Source organism: Muntiacus reevesi, chromosome 6, assembly GCF_963930625.1.
Source record: "Muntiacus reevesi chromosome 6, mMunRee1.1, whole genome shotgun sequence".
NCBI classification, from domain to species: domain Eukaryota; kingdom Metazoa; phylum Chordata; class Mammalia; order Artiodactyla; family Cervidae; genus Muntiacus; species Muntiacus reevesi.
In genome coordinates, this window is record NC_089254.1 from 88563728 (window position 1) to 88586165 (window position 22438).

Sequence of the window (22438 nt, forward strand, 5' to 3'; positions counted from 1 at the left end):
AATAGAAATACAAAGTAATTTTAATATATAATTCTACCCCTAGGAATTTACTGAATAAGTAGACTTACATAAACTATACAAAGTAGTATATAAGTTTATCATCCAGTACTGTTTGTAATGGCAAAGCATTGGAAGCTACTTAAATGCCCATTAAAAAATGGCTGGTTAAATAAATCATGTGTATCTGTGTAATGCTATGCAGCCATTATTATGAATCATGAACAAATGAAGCAGTTTGATACCTTCCAAGTTAGAATCATTTCAGAGCTGTATTGTTTGTGACAAAAGCAGGGTACAAGGATATATGTAGTATATGCTGCAGTTTTTCTTCAGAGTGTGTGTGTGTGTGTCTGAATACACTCATATATCAAGAGAATATCTCTGCAGAGAGATGCAGGAGAAATGGAGAAACAGGTGATAGTAGTGGCCTTTGGGCAGAGTCTGGAATACTGGCATTGTATCCTATCCCCTTCGGTACAGTTTGAATTGTTTTTTAGAAGTATACTATGGTTTATTCAAAAACTCAGATATTTTGAAAATTATTTAAAAGGATACAGTGGAAAATCTTGCATTCTGTTTTCTATCCAACCTATTCCCACATTTCCACACACACTGAGGAAAATATTTTCATTGGTCTCTTTTGTGTCCTTCCAGAGTTTCTTTGTGCAAACTTAAGCAAATTCAAACATATATTCTAATACCCCCTTTTTAACCCAAAAAATATGCTAAAAACCCTGTCCTATACATTGTAAGTCATGTTACCTTATAGTATGTATGTATTTGGCTGAGCACATGGCAATTTTTTAGAAATATGACTTTTGAAATCATAATCACCATCCTCTTGTGACTGATTTTTTAACTAGCCTGTCCTTTTCTGCCTCAGGTGGAACAAAACTGGGCCACGTTACAGGGGGGTGAGATGACCATCCAGACGACGCAAGCGTCAGAGGCCACCCAGGCGGTAGCATCACTGGCAGAGGCCGCAGTGGCAGCTTCTCAGGAGATGCAACAGGGAGCTACGGTCACCATGGCACTCAACAGGTGGAGGCAGGGGTGGGCAATAAAAGAGGAGGGTGACTCTGTCCCTGTATACAGATGTAAAGAGAAACGTCGTACCTCACTTTGTCACAACTGGCATTTGGAACTTAATACTCTTAACCCATAAGATATTGTAAAGTTGTCTTGTAATTAGCCCTCACCCACCCCATTCCCATTCCACTCCACCCCCAGCAACCAGTTCAGCCTTTCTGACTTCATGATGAAACCTGCTGGTCAGGGATATGGGTCCCTTTTGCTGTATCCTGTTCTGTGATCATTAACAGACCAAAAGCAACAGCAAGGTGTACCTTGTGTTTTTAAAGGGACCAAAGAATGTAATAAAAAAAAAAAAATCAAGAAGCTTTGGGATTGATTTTCCTTTTACCCTACAAAGAAACTGCTTTTTGTTATGGATATTAATCCATGTTTTAGCTGATCAGGAGCTAACTTTACTGACTTTTCAGGAAATTTGTTTCCTTTGCTTATCATTGCCTTTGAAATAAAATAAGTTTTGGATTATTGGGGAAAAACTGAACCTTTTTTCTACAGATATATTTAGGAAGGATACTGTAGAATGGAATAGTCTAGTAAGAGGTAGTTCCCAAAACGAAATTGTATTGTTTTCCATGTGTTTCCTTCTATTGATTGTTGACAGAAAAAAATCATCCCCATATTATTCTTATTGTTCATTGCTGACACAATTTTATTTTCAATGGACCCAGATATTTTAAATAATGGTTAAGAGGGTGTGCTTTGAGGCCAGATTACCTGGGTTTGAATCCTATCTCTGTCCCTTACTAGCTGTTTGACTTGGGCAGTTTACTTGAACTCAATGCCCAGGCTTTCCTCTGTATAAAACAGGGGTAAAGACAATACCTACTGTGAGAATGGGAGTGAGAGTTGGAAAAGGCAGTACATGTGAGAGCCTCAGATTAGTGCCCAGCATATGGTAAGGTTGCTGTTATCATTTTGTGCAGCAGCTATTAGTCTCAAATAGTCAGTGAATTCTTGTGACATGCCAGCACTCTACTAGGTAAGATTGTATATAACGAGTGCTCTAAGATACATTGTCTGCCATTAAAGAAATAATAATGTGATTGGGAGGTTGATTTCAGTAAAACACTTAGCAAACATATTAGTCAGAGTGTAATTCACTGTCCAATTGTATAGTGTGGACTATGAACATAGGGGGAATTCAGGAGGGGATTGCCTCCTCCAAAATATAAATATCAGATAAAGTTTAGATTGGCTGTGATGGATGGTAGAAAGCCTTGATAGGCTTAGGTACAGGTTTCCATGAGGCTGTATAGTATGATAGCTAAGACCATTTCTGGGGTCATACTGGTTCAGGTTTGACTCCTACCTCTGCAATTTAGTTGCCATATACTGCCTTGAGAAATTTCACCCCAGTGCATTGGCCTCATCAAATGAGGATAATTTTCATCATGTAGAATCGTAAAGATTCATTGAAATGATGGATATAAAACTCTCATCAAACTGGCTGACCTGTAGTTAGCATTTCAGGGCTTACATTTATTATCAATTAACTTAGATTTTAAGATTCATCTATTCAGAATTGCTTATAGTAAGAAGAGATTAGAAATGGAAGTCCATTTGAGAAGAGGTGGTCCACATGTGACTCGTCAAAGGCTTGGAAACTACTAGTAAGAGTGGAGATAAAGTGACTGGATTTTGAAGGAACTGTGGCCAGGACTTGGTGATTGAACTGAAACATATACATGCTTATCCTTCCAGTTACCAGTGAGTCCCTGAGTGACTCGGAACAGAAACTTCTTTCTTAGCCCATTGAACCGTATCATTTTTCACTAACATGAAAGTCTTATTTGGTCTCTTGCACTGTGACTCAGGCCTACTCGTACCTTTGAGAGAAGACACATACAGATAAACTTCCTGAAAACCATGGCCAGAGTAAGACACTCCTTCCTTTTGGTTTGGTAACCCCTCACTGTAGCATGTGGTCTTAACAGGCCACCACTGAAGGCCAGAAGAACTTCATGTCATTGAGCCAGCACCTTGGACGATCCAGTGAAGTGTGAGTGTCCTGAGAAGCCTGTATATGCTGGAAAATATGAGGCACATTTCTGGCTCCCTTTCGTGTGAGGACCAGGGCTTTTTTCCAAAGGCAGGGAGGGTAATGGTTTCCCCTGGGGGCTTGTTAACAAACTCAGAGGCAGCTGAGGCGGCTACAGTGTTTACTCCAAAGTAAGGAGAATATGGATCACCGTGGCATGAAGGAGTAAAGAGATGTTGAAATCTGTTTGCAATCATGGCCCCAGTGAGTGCTGGGGGATGGTATGTTGCAGCCACTGCTGGAGGTGAAGAAACCAGGCCTGGCAGTGACGACTAGACATTGCAGGCTGTTAGGGGAACGTCATGGGCTCCTGGAATTCCAGGAGCTGCTACCACTGTCTAATGTCAGGAGGGTTGGACTTGAAACACAAGCCCTTGGTGTTTGCTTCTCTGTGGGATGAGACCCATTCCCAGCCTCTCCACAGAATTTGTTGCTGGAAGTCATCTTGGTGAAAAATACACTGTGAATCTGGTCTTTGTTCCTGTGGTAACAATGATTTCATAGAGCTGCTCTGTTCCAGCCATCTCTTTGGGGTGCAGGTGGAGCAGGCCTGGTTCTCTTAACAATCACCTGCACCTTTGCTGCACTGTAAGCAGCAGGTGTGGGCACAGACTAAAGAGAGAGAGGCCGGCCACATGGAATGGCGGGTGGGGCCCAAGGCAGAGGGGCTCCCTCGGCTGTTAATGGGAAAGGCGGTCAGGACAGGTGCAGAACAGGCCTCCTTTTTTCCAGCCAGACTGTTAGCAGTTTTGTATAGCAAGTTAGACTGAGGGCCCTGGGCTCACAACCTGTCGCCCACCCTGGCTTTACAATAACCAAAAAGGGCTATGAAGAAATCATCATTGAATACTCTGGAAACTTGTTAATTTTAATTATTTTCAAAATACAGAATCAGTACTTCTAGGAAGGAGATAGAGAGTCAAAGTGAACAAATGAAAAGCAGAGCATCACAACTCAAAAAAAAAAAAGCTGTTCACCCTGAACAGGCCGACGTGAAAGGAAGTGAAATCACCATCTGCTTGTTGCAGAACAGTGATTCAAGTTTCAGCCTGTTGGTTAAGTCGTCCTAGACTTACATTCTGGGTCCTGCAGCGTCAGTACAGTCTTTATGCATAAAGATGCATGGTAAATACGGGTAGACTGAATCGATGTTTGCCCTCCTATAAACGTGTGCTGTGTTGTTGACAGGGAGATAGTTTTTACTGCATGTCTACTGTGTATGGTGCTGTGACTCAGTGCTGTGGGGAGAGAAATGCCCCAGGAAGTTAGAATTGCTGTTCTTCTGCAGTGAAGAGGCTTGGCTTTAAAAAAGGAAGTGAATCCTATTTTTAAAGAAAAATTTACTCTTACTGTCTTTTAAATGAAAATATTGACTTAAAATTAGAGATATTATTAAAACAAAGCATGGCTTTAATATATGGATTTGTATTTATTTGTCCACTAATGTGGGATGGACAACCTAGTTCAGAAATCCTATCTGGAAATGGAGGGCAGAGTGTGCAGCTGCCTCTTTTTCCTATAGATGAAGGTGAGACACTTGCAGATAAAAAGTTGGGAAAAAGGGAGAGGGGGGAGTTGATGGAAATTTCTCATTGAAATTCTGGTTTGGAAATGACTTGTTAAAAAATTGTGAAGTGGTGGCTTAGTGACGTTTTGATCCTGACTCACCTTTTAAGTAAAGGTAATCTTTTTCTAGCAGCATATCATTTGATCATTTCCCATGAAGCCTAGTGTAAGTGGTTAGACTAGATTTGGAAATAATTGTCTGCTGACCACAGGCAGCACCATTGTCTTCATGCTCCATGTGAAAGATTCATCCATCACTGCTTTGCCCCTGACTCCTGACAGGACATGCAGTAAGTAAGTAACCTCACCAACATGTAGACCTGTTATCCCCATCAGACCGCTCATCCCTGGCTCTCCAGGTTGCCTTAGTCATTGCTGGTTCACAGCTTTTCTCCTCGCATAACTTACTTTAGAAAGGTATCAAAGAAAATGACTTCAAATATTTAGATTTTCAGACATCATAAAATGGGTGTGACTGGATACAAGGACTCTTCCAGGTCAGGGCTTGGGTAGCTGTTCTCCCCCTTGGAGCCTGTGAAACCCCATACTGGAAGCATGCATCCAAGAGTGTCAGGAGAGCACCTTTGATGGTCATAGAAATAAAATTATTGTAGATTGTAATTAAAAAAAAAAAAACTGTGGGGAATGAGCAGTCTCTGAGGTGACCTGTAAACAGAGCTCCTATTTCCATATAAACAATTCTCAAATACCAGCTTTCTTCTTCAGAGTACCACAGTTGAAGCCTTTTCCAAAGACTCTACTTTTTGGCTTTCCATGAAGTCTCAGGTCAAAGTGTTAAATATTTTTATCGTTAATAAGTGATAGCTGAACACTGTTGAATTGTCTGGTAGTATTACCTGACACAGGCTTCTCAGAAAAATATGCAAAGTTATGGGTCTTAGGCACTAAATAATCATTTGTTTTACCATCTCTAATAAATAGTTATGATGCATCCTAAAATTAAAATCTACCTTGTAAAATGTAAAGAGTAGCCTTAGTAGTAATTCCAGGTCAAGAGTCCACACTTTACCTCTGAATTCATGTACAGGTACTGTGGAATGATGGGCTGTTGATATCGGATCTGAAGTACATTTTAGCATAGAGATTGATCTTGACTTTTAAAGGGCCTGTATGGAAGCTCTGATTCTGTCCAACTTTTTTGCTCAACCTCAATTCCATCCCCCAATTTTTTATAAAGGAAGTAAAAAATTTGAAATGTATAATATATTGGACTAAGTCAGACAAAGAAGGCTGGAAATTAAAAACATCCACAGCTGAGCAACTAGGAAAGTGGGGGAAATCAGCAATTTTGCTCTTATTATTTTGAACAAATGTCAAAGAATATTTACATGGGGAAATACAAAGTTAGGTAAGAAGTTAAAAGAAGTCTTCCTCGGAAGAACGATTATGTCAGTCGCTTTACTTGTTTGTTGACTTTCTTAGGTGAACGTGACACTGTTAAGTTTGGTACATGCTGCTTTGCCCACAGTCATGACACGTTTGCCCTAAGCAGTTCACAGCCCTTTGCCCTTCAAGATGACTGCCATAGTTATGGCAAAGTCCACAGCTACAGAGCGAAGCTGAATCCACTGGCTTAGTTAGTGTCTGACCCAGAACTTCGTCCACCTCTGATAAACTTAGTGACGCCACCTTCTCTCCTCCAGGCCCACTTTTGATATTCGCTCAGTACCTTTGCAAAGTAGTAGCTGATACTTTCCAGAAGAGGTGCTGAATGTATCTGGTATTTTGTCGCTTGCTCTCCCCCAGCACCCGATATTTTAACATCTCTGAAGTTTGGATGGTAAACTATAATCTTATGATTACAGTTGTCAGGAACTTTTTTTTGGCCACACCATGTGACTTGAGGATCTTAGTTCTCTGACCAGGGGAACCACCAGGGAATTCACAGGAACTTTTCTTTTTTATTGGCACATAAAACAGTAATAATACATTTTATAGTTTGTATCATCACAGAATCAGTAAAAATGAGTATTTATGTATATAGTAAAGAAAAGAAAAATGGGATACAAACTGTCAGAATAGTGTGTAAAGAGATGCCTAATACCTTTCTATTCTACAAAGTGTTTGCTTTACAGTGAAGGGAGATTTACTTATTAAGTTTTGAGTCAAGGAGTTTGGACTTATAATGATAATTTAAACTTTAAAGTGTTAATTTAGTGTTGCCTACGTATACATGAGGCAAAAGGAAGGGGTGAACTTTGCAAGATACCAGTCAACCATTACTCTATATTTGAAATCATGGATGTAAATCAAGTTGTTATTATTTAATATATTTTTATGTATATTTTAAATTTTTTTGTTTTATATTGGAGTGTAATTGATTTACAATGTTGTGTTAGTTTCAGGTGTACAGCAGAATGATTTAGTTATATATACACCTATTGTTTTTAGATTCTTTTCTCATATATGTTGTTATAGAGTAGTGAAGAGTTGTTATTTAATATTAATTGAATAAAAAACCCAGGTTTCTGACTCCTCATATTATCATCCATGCTTGGCCATAAAAGGGCAGTTTCAGATGGTCTGCCTTGTGTAAGAGAAAAGAGAAAAAGAAAACCTTGCGGTGGACAACCGAAATGGCTGTTGCATCGTGACTTTGTATCAGAGCTCCCACTATGACTTGCAAGCACTCAGTTGATACTGGTAAAAAAGAGACTGGGAAGGAGTGCCTTCTGTCCTCAAACACCCATTTCCCGGCTTTAAAGAAAAGCCTCACTCTAGCTGTATAAGTACGAGAGACTTGGCATTTCTCTAGCTATTTACTGTTATCAGTTAAAAATTGCTCTGGTGGTCTCAGTGACGCTGGAATCCCTTGTTTGCTGGGAGGCTGGCAGACATGGCGTCCGGGGTGAAAGTCGGTCTGTCTTGCGGCTGCGCTGTTCCTTCCGTCACCTCACACATCCCCTCCTGTTCCTGTACCCACAGCGAAGCTGCCGCCCATGCTGTCGCCACCCTGGCCGAGGCCACCTTGCAAGGGGGGGGACAGATCGTCCTGTCTGGGGAAACCGCAGCAGCTGTCGGAGCACTTACTGGAGTCCAAGATGCTAATGGTAAGAGCGCATGAATATTTTATCGAACTTCTTCCCTGTTTCCACCGAAGCCTTCATGACATGACTGACAACAAGCCCTTCAGAATGAAGTTGAACTCTGAGTTCGTATTGGTAGGCAGTTGATACCTAGAAAAATTCTAGGAGCCTCTGATTTCTTTCACGAGTAGAAGACTTTGGGTTTCCTGTGGGGGAGGAAGGAGTCAAAATAGTGGCTACCTAACTGAATGGCTTATTTGAGAAGTAACTGTTTGCTGTGACAGGACTTGCTGAGAAAGATTTAAAGTTTTTCTGTGAGGTGCATTTTATCCTTTTTCTCCCATGGTGTGGAGGAGTGTCCTTTACTAGGGCAGAGACTCCTGTGGGCGAGTGCATTGGGGTAGCAAAGAATGTTCTGACCACCTTGAGAAAGGTAGCACCATCTCATATCGAGGTCAGCCAGCAGGCTGTGATGAAGGCGCTTTTCTGGTTGATGCTAGGGTTCTGCTTCCTGTTCAGTGCGGCTTCATCAGAGACCTCTGGATTGAGCCAGTAACATGCCACTGCTCTGCCCTTCTTTCCCAGCTCTTTGATCTTCTGGATATTGGTGCTATCCTGAATAAACAAAAGAGATAAAGTTCATAGAAATACATTGACAGGGATTTTCAGCTCCAGTGAGGCTCTCTGAATCCATTTCAGCAGGCTCTGGGAGTCAGTTATCCAGACTGGGCTGCCTGGGAAAGTGCCTCAGAAGTCTGGTCAACAGGAGGAGCAGCCCTGCTCTGTGAGACTCTGTGCAACTGTTTATTGAGCTTTTAAAATGCACATATAATTAGTTTCAGTAGGGCAGATTAACTGCTCTGTGGTTTTTGGAGACCTGTAGTTTAAAGTCCTAGAAAGAGGATAGATAATAACATACTTTTATTTAGGCAGACAATTCCTTAGTGGCATGAGTGGCTAAAAGGAAAGCCCTTGGCACTTTCTGAAGGGTAGATTCCTAAGAACAGAATAATATGTTAGTGGAAAAGTCTTGGAAGAAAGACAAAATGCTGCATCGTTCTTCAAAAGTGGGGAGAAGAAAGCATTTCGGTCTTCCAGAGAACAATAGGAAATGTAAAGAACTGTGTGGCTTCTGAGCATCATTTTCTTCAGACAGACAAACATAATTACGACAGCCTGCTTTTTCTGTACGGCTAGGGGCTTTCGTGAACTAACCCAAATAGAGATAGAGTTGATCTTAACCAGAGCACTGCAAAGTAAAGGGCATCTTACAGCCAGGTATATTCAGGATGAAATGAACCATAGTTGGAATTAAGGAAATTCTCCCTCTTTAGCTAGAATCCTACTCTTTTCTTACCTTTTTCTGTTCCACATCTGAGTCCTCATCTACTTTGAATGGAGAAGGATGGGATATCTGATTATGTCACATTCTGAATTGCAATTGCTGTTATTCACTATGCATGTGTGTACCCTAAGTTGCGTCTAACTCTTTGTGACCCTATTGACTATATCCCACCAGGCTCCTCTGTCCATGGGATTCTCCAGGCAAGAATGCTGGAGTGGGTTGCCATTTCCTCTAGGGGATCTTCCTAACCCAGGGATCAAACCCACACCTCTTACGTCTCCTGCGTTGGCAGGCGGGCTCTTTACCACTAGCACCACCTGGGAACTACCCCTGTTCACTATGAAACTGCTAAAAATACTTCCAGTGCAGATTTGATGGGAGACTTTGTTATCCCTTCTAATGGTCTTGACCTGTCTGAGCAAGAGGAGACTGCTTTGTAGCTCTGCCTCCTCCCCCGGCTCACCTTTTCAGATAGATTAGTTAATAGGTAAGTGTGAGGACTCTCTGGGTCTCCCGCCAAGTAGATATGTCTACTCAGCCATCAGATCAGACCGTTGAGTTGTGCCACATCCTACTAATATTAGGCAAAGGCACACATCATGTCATCTATACCTTGGCAATTCAGAAGATGAATCAAATATTGGATATGACCCAAGTAATTCTGATGCACCTTCTTCTAACACTTTTACCCAGAGTGCTTTAGGATTTACTCTGGGACTTGGAACCAAATTATTCTCGTTTAACCAACTAATTTGTCTGTCTGGACTTTTAAGGGTTCTTTTTTCATCATCATTTCAGATTGTGTCATGTTGGCATTGTCTGTCACCTGTGTGATGACAAGCTTATGGTATCTGCCGGTAGACCAAATTTATTATCAAGAATTGTTTCTTATCAGGAATAACCAAATGATAGCAGAACAAGTTGCTATTTGGTAACAGACACAACTGGGGAGAAAAAAAAATACATCCCAGATTCCAGAGCATGACTTAAACAAAAATCCTACTAGCAGATGACTCTTAAAAGAACAGTGTGGATATTGGCCGGTTCAGGCCTGAAGCAAGAATTTCAGCATCTTCTATGATGAAACTACAAGGGATGGAGGACCACTGTGTATGAAACTTACTAGAGTACAGTAACCAATGCGAGATGGCCAGGGCAGTGTAGGTCAGTGGTTTTCAAGTTAGGGATGATGACACCTGGGTGGCAGAAGTTTAAATTCCAAGTCATCAAGGCAAACCTGACAAAGACCTTGTACCTGAAGTTTTCTCCTTTTTTCTGGACCCTGTCCCACCCCAACACTAAAGGGACTACTCAGCACTAGCATTAACTCTATTTCATTTGTGTTCTCTCATATTAAATAGTTATAAATGTGTCTTTTGTCTTTTATGATGGTGTTTCATGATTTGGTTCAGTTAAAAGGTTTTCACAAGTGCCTTTCTCTTCAGAATGTGTAAGGCTGGGGAAGGGCTCTGGTTGAGTTCTTTCCTTGCCTTCTTTTCTTTGTTTTTAACACAGTTATCCCTTGTTTGACCTCCACAGCACACCTTAAGAGGTTGTACAATTTTAAATTGCCCATTGGTTTCCTTTCTCTCTACCATCCTCTGTACCCTAGAACCCCCTTTGCTAATAATGGACTTCAGGACCACTTCAGATCTTTTATCTTCCTCCCTGTTTCAACAACAACAACAACAACAACAACAACAAAATGACAAAAATCTCGATTGGGGACAAACAACAAATAACTGAAGTTCATGGTTAATCAATAATGGTAATGGGAATCATCTGCTTCAAATGTTGTTCATCAAACTACTTACCAGTGTTGCTTAGAAAGGATCAGTGTTTTCTAAAATGGTTGGCACTTTTCTATCACAGGAAAAAAGCATTTTCTTGGGGGAGGGTTGTTTTGGTCCTGATCATAAAGCTCATCTGTGATCCCACTACATAGAATGTTTTATGAGAGTTTGTTTTTGGTTTTGTTTTTGTTGAGTTTTTAAAATATAGCCTCCCCCACCCCATTCATAAAATTTTTTAATCTAATTAGGATCATGTTGTACTGTTTTCTAACTTGTTTTGAAATATCTTAACCACTTTCATTTGGCTAAATGTTTTTTGAAAAGATCACTTTAATACTTGCTAATATATCATCATATTATCCATCATAATAATCAGCCCCCTATTGTCGATAATTTAGGTTATTGATAATTTTTTACAACATAAATAATGGTGTTCATCTTGGTACAAAATCTTGCCCACACCTATGAATCTTTGCTCTCTACGTAGCTTATCCTTCCTAATACTTCCAACAGAACTGTTTAGAACCTGCTTAGTTACCCCTCACCAACATTAGATATTAGCATAATTTACTTTGTGTGTGTATACCTATTTGGTAGGCAATAAGTTGAATTTTATTTAATTTGTATTTTTTAATACTAGTGAAAGATATTTTTACTTTTTTCTCCCATGTTTTTATCTACACATATATATTTTAGTATTTGTCTATTTGTATTTGTGTTCTTCACCCATTTTTCTACTGAGGTCTTTAATATATAAAGAGTTTCTCCAAATCAGTAGGAGAAAGATATAATCCCTTTATCCTTTGTATTGCAAACTTTCCCAGTTTATTTTTATTTCACTTCTGTTACTTTCACTTTTATTTCCTTGTTTCTCTTTCACCCAAATCAGATCAATATCTAATTACATGCCAGTTCTATGAATTCTATTTTTATTTTAAATATTATAAAATATCTTGAATTTATTTTGGTATATGGCATTATATAAGAATGTGAATCTTAGCTTCCTGACCAGGGAGCAAACCTGGGCCCAGCAGTGAATGCTCAGAGTCCTAACCACTGGACCACCAAGGAATTCCTGGGTGGGTGCTGTTTAGAATGAGGGGAGCTTGTTTAGGGAGACATAGATCATGGTCAGAAGGAGGTAAATGCAGGTGAAGAGTTGTTTCCTCAGAATCCTGCTGCCCTCCAGTATGTGCCTGGGCTCTTTCAGTCTCCCCACCTGTCTCCAGGGAAGCGGAAACCGAGGTGGTACGGTTGGGGAATGTGGGAGAGAGCTTGGGGGGTGTACATTTCTGCCTGGGGCAAGTTGACTGGCCCACTGCTTCCCCTCCTGCTCACCGCAGCCTTCCCTTTGGCTCTGCCTCCAGCCCTTGATTTTCATTCCCCAGAGTGTTCCTAAACTACATCTTCTCTATTGTCCAGCACCCAGAGACTGTCCACTGCCCATGCTGTCCTGCCTGAGACAGCTGCCTTCCCCATGCCCTACATGGAGAGAAGTGGGCTGGAGGGCTTGTCTTCTGAACACTGAACCTGGTTGTTACAAGGCATTTACATTACATACAGAGAAGGAGCAGCCCTTCTCATTTCTCTTCAGTATCACACTCCCCTCTTTGTTCTGGCCTGACCCTGGCAACAGCCTTGCTACTGTTGACTCTTGCCCCAGATTCATCGACATAAAATTTTCAGAAAAAAACCTTGATCTTCCTTTCACATTGACCATGTCATCACTTTTTCACCTCCTTGTTTTTCTTTAGCCTTTTAAAAAACTTAAAAATATGCATGTGTTTTCCCAGTTGAATTTAATCTCAACCATGATCACTGGAATACTTTTTCTTTTAATTGGCCTTTTTAGCAAGGGGGACAAAAGAGTAGATGGATGAGGACAGTAACGTAGAGTTCAGAAAAGGGAGCAGGACTTTTGAGTGGGATCCTTCATGAGAGATTAGAACACACATTCTTATCCAGCAAGGCCTCCCAAGTGAGACAGGATGGCTGAAAGGTCCATCCTGTACTTACGATAAAAAGATCAGCCCAGCTGGACCTGCAGCAGGCAACGTGTATGTGTTAACTTTCTGTAGAAACCTGCTTATGTGTATTATACAAAGCTTAAGTCAAGTTGCTCAGTCATATCTGACTCTTTGCAACCCCATGGACTGTAGCCCTGGAGCATCCTTAACTCGGATCTGTAGATTGTGAAAAATTCTGCACAGAAATTTTATATTTTTCTGGGATCTGCAGCTTTGATCAGATGTGCAAGTAGATCAGAGAGAGCTCCCATATCCCCACCCCGCACCAAGATGAAGAACCTCTACCATAGAAAGTGTGGCTAGGGTCACATAGGGTATCTGGTGTGGCACAGAGAAGAAAAGGAAGGGCAGGGGGGTGGGGAGGACCTTCAGGCCTAGATGGGGCCTCTAAAAGCTGTACCTCTGCTTAGCTCTGTGCTCTCAGGCGAGTTCCCTGAGCCTTAGCTGTATAGTTAGGATGACAATATTTCTATGCTCATGAGGTAGTTGTGAGCATTAAACAAAGTGATTGCTGTGAAGTACTTAGCATAGTGCTTGGCACATAGATATATCATTCATAAATGTGAAATTATTATTAGCTGCCAGCATCAGTTTCTTCTCAAGCATCCCCCCAAATACATTAAGTGGTACAGCGCGCACAGCACTGTCCAGTAGACCCAGCTTTCCTGTCTGTAGGACAGGTCCCAGTGCTTACCCTACACAGTTGAAGGGTTTATGCTCCAGAGTTGAATACTGTAAAGATGGGAATAGATGGGAATGTTTTCTATAATCTTGAGCAAAGGAAATTGAAGGTGATATTGTGGAATGGCTCCTGCAATCGGTTATATCACCTTCCTTGGTCCAGCAGCATTTCAGCTTCCATCACAAAGGGTGACTTTTTTTTTTTCACTTTTTTTGTATTATCACCACCACCGTCATCCATTATTATTTGCAGCGTGTCCTTTTTGTTCCAGCTCATCTTTAAGAATAAGAGATAAAGTGTCAGTGCTCATTTTGATAAACTATAAAATACATCTCACCTTCTCCCTTTTCCTATGGTCCTCATTCTCTGGACCCATTAATATATGGACTTGTTCCCAGAAGAATCAGTGAAGATGTAAGTATTAATTAACTTAGGAAATATGTCAATGTTGCAGCTTCCAAAAGATGCAGATATGCTATTCGTGTGTGCTCTAAATCACTATTTGCCTCAGTATTTTAAAGTTTAAATAAATAAATTGTATTAAGTAAAGTTTTACTGTAAATGTGCATATTCAGTCACCGTAAAGTGTGATAATAGCTTTAAAATAACTGTTGTTACTTTGACACTGTGAGACTGTCTGTACCTTTAATGCAAAAATGGGGAGTTCAGTGCCTCCTAGACTGGAAGCAGCGAGCCCCTGAGCCCCAGGGTTGTGTGTGTGAGGTGAGAGCCCCAGGCTGCAAGCGCCCTGAGAGCAGGAGCTGTAGGTTTTCAGGCCATCATCCTGTAAAGTAAATGGCCCTCTTTTCCACTGACAGGGAGACCTGAGGGGAAGCTAAGAGGTTAGAATGGTGTCAGTCAGACCAAGCCAAGGCATTGCCTGTTCTGTGAGAAAAAGTACAGATTCATCTGTCATACAGCTGTTTTCCCCTTCAGAATCACAAGTCTTTCTTTAAATGGAGGGGAAGTAGGATGTACTCAGAGACCCAGGATGATCACATCTTAGGACAGATAAGGAGAGCTCTGAGCTGTGGCTCAGAAAGAACGGTGAGGCTGAGCCCATGAACTGGGGCTGCCTGGGAAGCTGGTGCCACACCAGGGAACTGCGGCAGCCAGGGCAGAGCTCAGAGTGGGACACTGCGCAGTGTCCTCCAAGGGCCGCCCTGAAAAACACACTGTCTGCAGAGAGGGGCTTCCCCATTTAAGTCAGCTAACTTTTCTCCTAAGGTGATGCATCTTCATTCTGGGAAACATGTTGGTAGGTGTCATACTGGGAGAATAACTATTTCAGTTTCACTCCTTATTTACCTTATTTGCCTTTTGACAGTGTGCATTAAACATTATTATTTAGGGCATTCATCTTTTTCTTTTCTTCCTACATTCTTTCCTTTTCTTCTTTTTTTTAAATCAACACTCCTACTACTAGCCCTACCGTTGCCACCACCTTGCAGTTGACTAAGTAAGTACTCTCATTGACCTACCTTCACCCAGGAAGATGGGTAGAACAGACCTCATAGCTTGTTTTGTAGAGGCAGCTACACTAGGACTCGCCCAGGGTCACTCAGCTGCTAAACAGTGAAACCAAACCCACATCTCCTGGACTCTTTGTGCTGCCTCTGTGGGCGCCTTTCTTCCCCCCCACTTCACTCCATCTTGCCAGTCCACTCAACCAAGAATATAAAAACAGTATAAAACAGATGAAAATCATCATCTTTACTGTATCTGATTGAACTGCTACTTGGTGTGGCTCACTGTTTTTCAGGCTTGTTTTGAGGAATGGTCATAGCCATGTGTTGCTCACTTTAGAAGTCAGTGTCATGATGAGTCTTAACAGAAGCAAACAAGTAAATGGCATCAAAACCCAAGATCTAAGGTTATATCCTGGGAATTCCCTGGCAATCCAGTGGTTAGGACTCGATCTATCCCTGCCAGTGCCCGGACTCAATCCCTGGTCAGGGAACTAAGATCCCACAAGCTGCATGGTGCAGGCAAAATTTTTAAAAAATAAAATAAAGGTGTGCCCTGCATGGTAGCTACTAGCTATATGTGGCTGTTTGAATTTAAATGGAAATTGAATAAAATTAAAAATTCAGTTATTCAGTCACACAAGCCACAAAGTGCTCAGTTAGCCATATGTGACCTGAGGTACTGATTTTTTTATTTAATTTTAATGTATTCACATTCAAGTTTAAATAACCACATGCAGCTAGTGACCACTAATGGACACAGATACGAAGCGTTCCCACCACTGCTGAGAGCTCTGTCAGACAGCACTGCCCTGAAGGCCACAGCAGAAGCACTGTGGTCTGCTGGCAGGTGGTGCCACCCTGCACAGGGGAAGGCAACAGAAATGCATCATGAGCCTTCCTTCCCAGTGACCTTCTCAGCTCAGAGACAGCAAAGCTTTGCTTAAAAAAAAAAAAAAAAAAAACCTGCCACGTGACTCCAGTAATCCGCAGCCAGTAAACAGCTGGGCAGAGGGTTGCAAGAAGAGCTGGCCTATTTTTGTGCACTGCAGAGTCCTGAGCAGGAAAATCTGAGACAGGAAGCAGTGGCGACACCTAGACTCACTTCCTCATCCCTTTATTCACAACCAAGGCCACTTGCCCATTTCTACTTGGATGCTTCACAAGTGCAAATTCCTCTTCTCAGCTGCAGCCTTCTTCAGCTCAGGTATGCTAATGGATTTATCATGACCCCTAAAAGGATGAAATAGCCAGAGCCTTGTGGCTTACAGGCTGAAAGAAGCCATTACCATTGGATGAATTCCAGATTTCACAATGAAACATGGCTGCTTCTGAGAAATGGGAACATGAAGATGTGTAATGGCACTCTTGATTCTAGAATCCAGAGAGTTACAGTTCTCTGTCTCATGTATGTTACTCATCCAGCCCTTTTGTAGCATAGAGACTTGTCCTCCTTCCCCACCTGCTGCATTATGATCTCCTGAGGTCCAAAATGCCTTCCAGAATAGTTCTCAGAGGGAAGTAGCAGTTTTTTTGACATCCCAGTCTCCACCTCCTCCCATCCCCCAGGATATACATTGATGGCACTGATTTGGGGGGCGTTGTAAGCATACAGTAACTGTTTACTACTACTACTATTACTGTTATTAAACACTCACATTGAATGGGAAGGGATTTAGTCTTCAGAGGGTTTACTCATAACACCTCTGGGATGCATTCTTAGGATCTGGTACAGTGAGCTGGAAGAAGGTAGTGAATCTCACACTGAGAATCCTTGCTTCGGAAAGCCTCTGGCACTAATAGACACAGGCAGGTGGCCACCCCTGAGACACGCTGGGGCAGACAAAACTGAGACCCGGTTCTCCAGAAGTACTGTCTATTCTGTCACTCATCAGACATTGCCTCTGCAGCTCAAGGAGTGTTTAGTTTTGGTGTTCTTTGGTACCTTTGTCTCCTGCAGAGATGCTGACCTGTGGATACATTCTGAAGGAGCAGAACTGCCTCTTGAAAGTGTCACGGTGGGGAATTCCCTGCTGGTCCAGTGGTTAGGACTCAATGCTCTCACTGCCGAGGGCCTGGGTTCAATCCCTGGTCAGGGAACTAAAATCCCACAAGCCACATGGCACAAACAAAGAAAAAGAAAGTATCATTGTGGTATTTAGAGTCCTCTTTCTCCTTGCAGAGTCTGCAAGTTCAAAGGGGATATGTCATCTCCTCTACACCGTCATAAACTGGGGCGGCCTCAGGCATTCATCATTTTACACAAGGAATTGCTACTAATTGAGGCCGTTCAGAGAAAAATAGGGCTTTTACAGTGAAGTGACCCCTATACATTGGTCTTGATTCTTAGTACTCATCTGAGCCATGGCCAGGTCCTTCAGATGCTTTGAGGTGTTTTCCATATTGAAATCTGAATGTCTTCAGAGTTGGCTCCTTGGGACCCCAGAGGGAATTGGCACATGTGTGAAGCCAGGTTGGTCTGTGTTGGGTATTCTCAGCTTGGGGAAACTTGACAAGTTAGGGACGTTCTGGGCAGAGGACTCAGGTCAGGGCTTCAGGGCAGAGATTGCCGAGAAGGTACCTGCCATTGGCAGACAGACACCACTGATCACGGCATCCTCCCCATCTCCAGTGTCCTCAAGGCCAAGTTACATGTTTCGTTATCTCATTCTCCTTCCCTTTAGGTCCCCAGATCTTTCTGAGTCTTTGTATTCGAAAGACAGATTCTGGTCTTAGATGATTCCAGCTCCTTGTAACCAAGACAGAATCTTGGTGCCTGTCATTGCAGGTAATATTCTGTAAAGGGATTTTTTTTTTTTTTTTGGCATACCAAATCTAGAGCCATAATTGGACAAGTTTAATTGGAATCATTACTATTCAATATGTGGATGAAAAAGCAGTTTTAATTAAGCATGTAAAGGGGGGATTAATCACTGTTCACACAAGAACCAGATTATCATAACAGGAGAAATTCTTACAGAGTAAAGTTTTTAAGGTTCTTGGTTAAGGGGACTTTCCTCTTTTATTTATGCTTGCATTAGGATTTTGAAGGAACGTCAGCACACTGTTACTAACTCTGATAGCCTGCATGTCACAGCCACTATGATTTGGGGGCCCTCTGGCTCTCAGGTTACCTGTGTAAAACAGGGATTCACTTCTCAGCTCTACCATTTGCTTAATAAAGAACAAATGTGCAGAACCTAGCAGCAGCAGCCTAGCAGAGCGGTAATCTGAACAGGATAAACATGCTTCCTCTTTGTGTGATGCTCTTTCCCCATCCTCCTGCCAAGAGCAGGATATCAAATGAAAGGAAGGTTGTGGCTGGAGTCAGTAAAGTGAATGTCTAAGTGGCACCTGCTTCATTCAGCAGATCTGCTTTCCCGGGGCCTCCCACTGTACATCTGCTCCTGACAAAGCCTCTTTTCTCCTCCCGTTGGTCAGACTGAGAGCAAAGGCCCAGCGAGGAGACATATTGGTTTTGCTTTGTCAGCATGATTGCCTGTGACATTATAATTATACCAAATCTTTATTATTAGAAAGGCCCCAATTGAGAGATATTCAGAGCCTAAATGGGGTTTTCGAAAGTAGAATTGATAGAAACATCTTTTCTGTTGTAAAGCTAGCAAATGGACCTGAGAATCGTTGAAGGGGTCTCAATATGGAAACTGAGACCCTGCTCTGAGCGAGACTGCAAAGACCCGCTATCAGATTGGCTCACTGAGGCGGCCAGCACTCTCTGACTGCGCAACCCAGCCTCCCCTGCTGCCTGCAGGGCTGCAGTGGGCAGCTCTACTCAGCGCTCTCCAGTGCTGGCAGTTTCTCACCTAGGCACCCAGGAGGTAGGACAGGTTAAAATAAGTTGATGGGGCCGGGCAGTAAAAAAAAAAGCTGTGAAGTAAATAAGGGAAATGCCAGGAAAATGTATTTTAGGTCAAAGCAGAGCATCCAATTTCAGATTGAGTTTCCATCTAAACAAAAGCAACTCTTACCATGTTCTGCAGTGTGTATGCAGTTGAAGCACGCTTAAGGTGTGGACTTGGCTCACTGGAAGCTAGAGCCTTGCTCTAACCCTTTATAAACTGAAATTAATTAAAATCAAATAAAATTAAAGACTCAGTTCCTCAATTACACTAGCCAGGTTTCAGCCACCTTAGTGCCAGTGCACAAGTACACTGTGCCCACCTTCACAGTGAGTTCTCATGGACAGGACTGTCTCAGAGATTGGTCTGAACCTCCTAAAATGTCTTGACTGCTTAAGTGAGCCTTGGACTTATGGAAAAAACCTGAACAAACTTTTTGGCCACCCCAATATTTCAGCCTTGCTGGAAGGAGAAAAGGAAACTTGCCTGGTTATTTAGATCAACTTCCAGCAGTGTTTCTTGACTATGATCTTTGTCTTTTCACCTTAAAATTATTTTTCCTCTAAGAATCTTGTGTCCTTTCCCCAGCCCCTCCAACTTCTCACAAAACAGGAATAATGATGATAATAAAAATGAATTGCAACTATGAGAAAAGACTTTAATGTTAGGAATGTCCACTTACAGCTGACCTGCTCCCTGGCCTTCCCTTCCTTCAGCTTTCACAGCCCCACTGTTTGCCTGAAGAGTTCTTTTCTCATTAAACAGAGCTCCTCATTGACAAGAGGGCATGTGAACACTTGGGGGCCAAGAGTGTGTATATGGATTGTTCATTTTGTGTACAACATGGGGCATGGACAATATTCCTGGGGGTTGAGCACTGAGCTGGTGGCATCTTCCATTTTCAGCAAGTCTGGGGAGTAAGGGCGGACCTTTAAGCTTGTTTCTTCCATTTGTCCGTCTCTAGTAGCTACTATATGGACATGGTGGCTTTATCTCCTGGGAGAAAACCTTTATGAAATAATGACATGTATGTATGTTAATTGCTCAGTCGCGTCTGACTCTTTGCAACCTCATGGACTGTAGCCCACCAGGCTCCTCTCTCCATGGAATTCTCCAGGCAAGTGTACTGGAATGGATTGCTATTACTTTCTCCAGGGGATCTTCCCAACCCAGGAATCGAACCCAGGTCTCCTGTATTGTCCGCAGATTCTTCACTGTCTGAGCTACCCACACTACCTCAAATTTAGACAGTATCTCTTTTCTCAAGAACTTAAATCATTTAAATATAATGTTACTTATCCTCATAGCAGCCCTATTAAACAGAAATGGCCCTGTTGGTTTTATAAATGTTAAATATAGTCAACTCTTAATTGCCATACACAGAATATCTGTCATGCAGATCACTCATGACACATTTTAAATCCTTGGACAGTTTCTCTAAGCAAGCCAGGGTAAAGCCTGAACCATCTCCTCCACCCCCTGCCCAGCTGCTGCATACTTAAGAAACACAAATTAGTTTTCATGTTAGCTTAAAGAAGACATGATTAGACAATAAGTCTGTGACAAGAAAAGCACATCATAAAATCAGAGTTTAGCAGGGCGCTGTGGAGGAAATGACCCATCCTCCCTTTGGTTCAACTAAGAGGTGACCGTAAAGACCTACCTTTATATAGCGGGCATCATTCGCACTCAGTGTGCTGGCACGTTTCCCAGAGGAATGTGTAAACCCCGTGGGTAGATGTCAGAGACACCTCTGTACCCCAGACACAGGTGTGCAGGGGAAGCAGACTTCCTGCTGCTGCCCTTCCTAGTGGCCCTTCTTGCCTGGTGCTTTTGAAAAGTTCTGTGTCATTGTCAGGCCTCTGTATGGCAAATTGCCCATTGCAAATGGATGCTGAACAGGCCACGGGGTTTCATCTTTGCGGAGAGAAGGAAGTGATTGGAGGGTGGGCTAAGAGGCTACCCTTCCAGGCACTGCAGCCTGCACGGGTGGTGGAGTTCCTCTATTCTACAGTCCCTCATCATCTGGTCACCTAATGGTTTTGAGCCACCAGGGAAGCCCAAAAACACTGGCGTGGGTGGCTTATCTCTTCTCCAGGGGGATCGTCCTAACCCAGAAATTGAATTGGGGTCTCCTGCATTGGAGGCGGATTCTTTACTAGCTGAGCTCTCAGGGAAGCCCCAGTGGTTTTAGTAACCATTAATGATTTTGTGTAGATCCATCATTTCACTAACAGTTTCAAACTAGTGATTTCTCTAGTCTTATCATTCCTCTGCCTTTATTAGCTGGAATTCTTTTATAAAGAACTTGTCCCCATTAACAGTTTGGTTATGCTAACTACAGCCCAGATAGGAAAGATGGAATAATACTACATTTGAATGAAGTTTATAAGATAGATTTCTTTCTTTGTGACCATCTGACCCCTTAACTGTTTATTTCCACATCTAATCTGCTGTCTTCAGGTGTCTAACTATGTCTAAAGCAAATTTTGCTGAGGCGCTCAGTCATGTCTGACTCTGCGGCCCCATGGACTGTAGCCCACCAGGCTCCTCTGTTCATGAAATTCTCCAGACAGGAATACTGAAGTAGGTAGCCATTCCGTTCTCCAGGGGATCTTCCTGACCGAGGGATCAAGCCTGGGTCTCCTGCATTGCAAGTGGATTCTTTACCATCTGAGCCATCAGGGAAACCCCCAAATGATGCTCTAAGATTGGCTAAGTGAGGCACTGAAAAATCAGGAGAGCACCTTTGGCAGATTTTTTGCCTCAGTCTGTCCCTGTTCAGATGGAGGAGGCAAGGGCTGGGTGGTAGGCACAGGGGGTAGGAGTCCTTACATTAGTCTCTCTCCTTTTGTGCCTATTTGAAATTTTCTATAATAAAAACTTTGAAAATAATAACAGAAAAATAAATAAATCTCCATTCTTAACTCTAGGTAACTCCTGATTGGTCCATTTCTACACCCGACTATTGGAAACTCTTAAACAGCTTGGTAACTTTCTCCTGAGGTTTCTGTCAGATGGGCTGTATTTAATATTTAAAAATACCAACTCTTTATGTATTGTTCACACCTCGTCTACTACACAGACTTTGGAGATTTGGGGTGTTCCCTTATCCCCTTCCAGTGATCTCTGGAACTTTACTAGATAGCGCCTGCCCTTCTCCATACATCTCTGATCAGACATCCTCCTGAGCACCTACATGTCCTGCAAGCTTTAAACACCTTTCTCTCCTGCCATTTTTGGTTTAAAGCCCTCTTGGTCAGAACAGCATGAATCGGAGTCAGCTTGTTCAGTCTTATATTGGGATTTCAGTCTCCAGGATGTAGCCCACAATGATTCTGAACACTAAAGGATAGAACCCTGATTTCGTTCGTGTTCCTGGGGACTCTAGTAATTTCAAGAGGGAATGGTAAAATTATATCTCCAAATTATGTTTTGAAATGCATTCACTAATAAAGTAAAAGTGAATTCACTCAACGTTTGGCTTGTGTGATGCAGGCAAGACGATTTTCTTGGAGTCTG

General features: G+C 42.2%; 1 protein-coding gene across 4 annotated transcripts in view; it reads left to right on the top strand.

The window, feature by feature from the left end:
* NRF1 (nuclear respiratory factor 1) overlaps nucleotides 1–22438 on the top strand; it is a 119483-nt gene that overhangs the window by 86674 nt on the left and 10371 nt on the right. For 3 of the 4 annotated variants that reach the window (XM_065938914.1, XM_065938916.1, XM_065938915.1), the window contains 2 exons: nucleotides 884–1041; nucleotides 7643–7767. In XM_065938914.1, coding sequence (XP_065794986.1) covers nucleotides 884–1041; nucleotides 7643–7767 — 283 coding nt within the window. Of the gene's footprint in view, nucleotides 1–883; nucleotides 1042–7642; nucleotides 7768–17740; nucleotides 17845–22438 lie in introns of all 4 variants that reach the window. The other variant, XR_010663654.1, reaches the window with a different exon arrangement.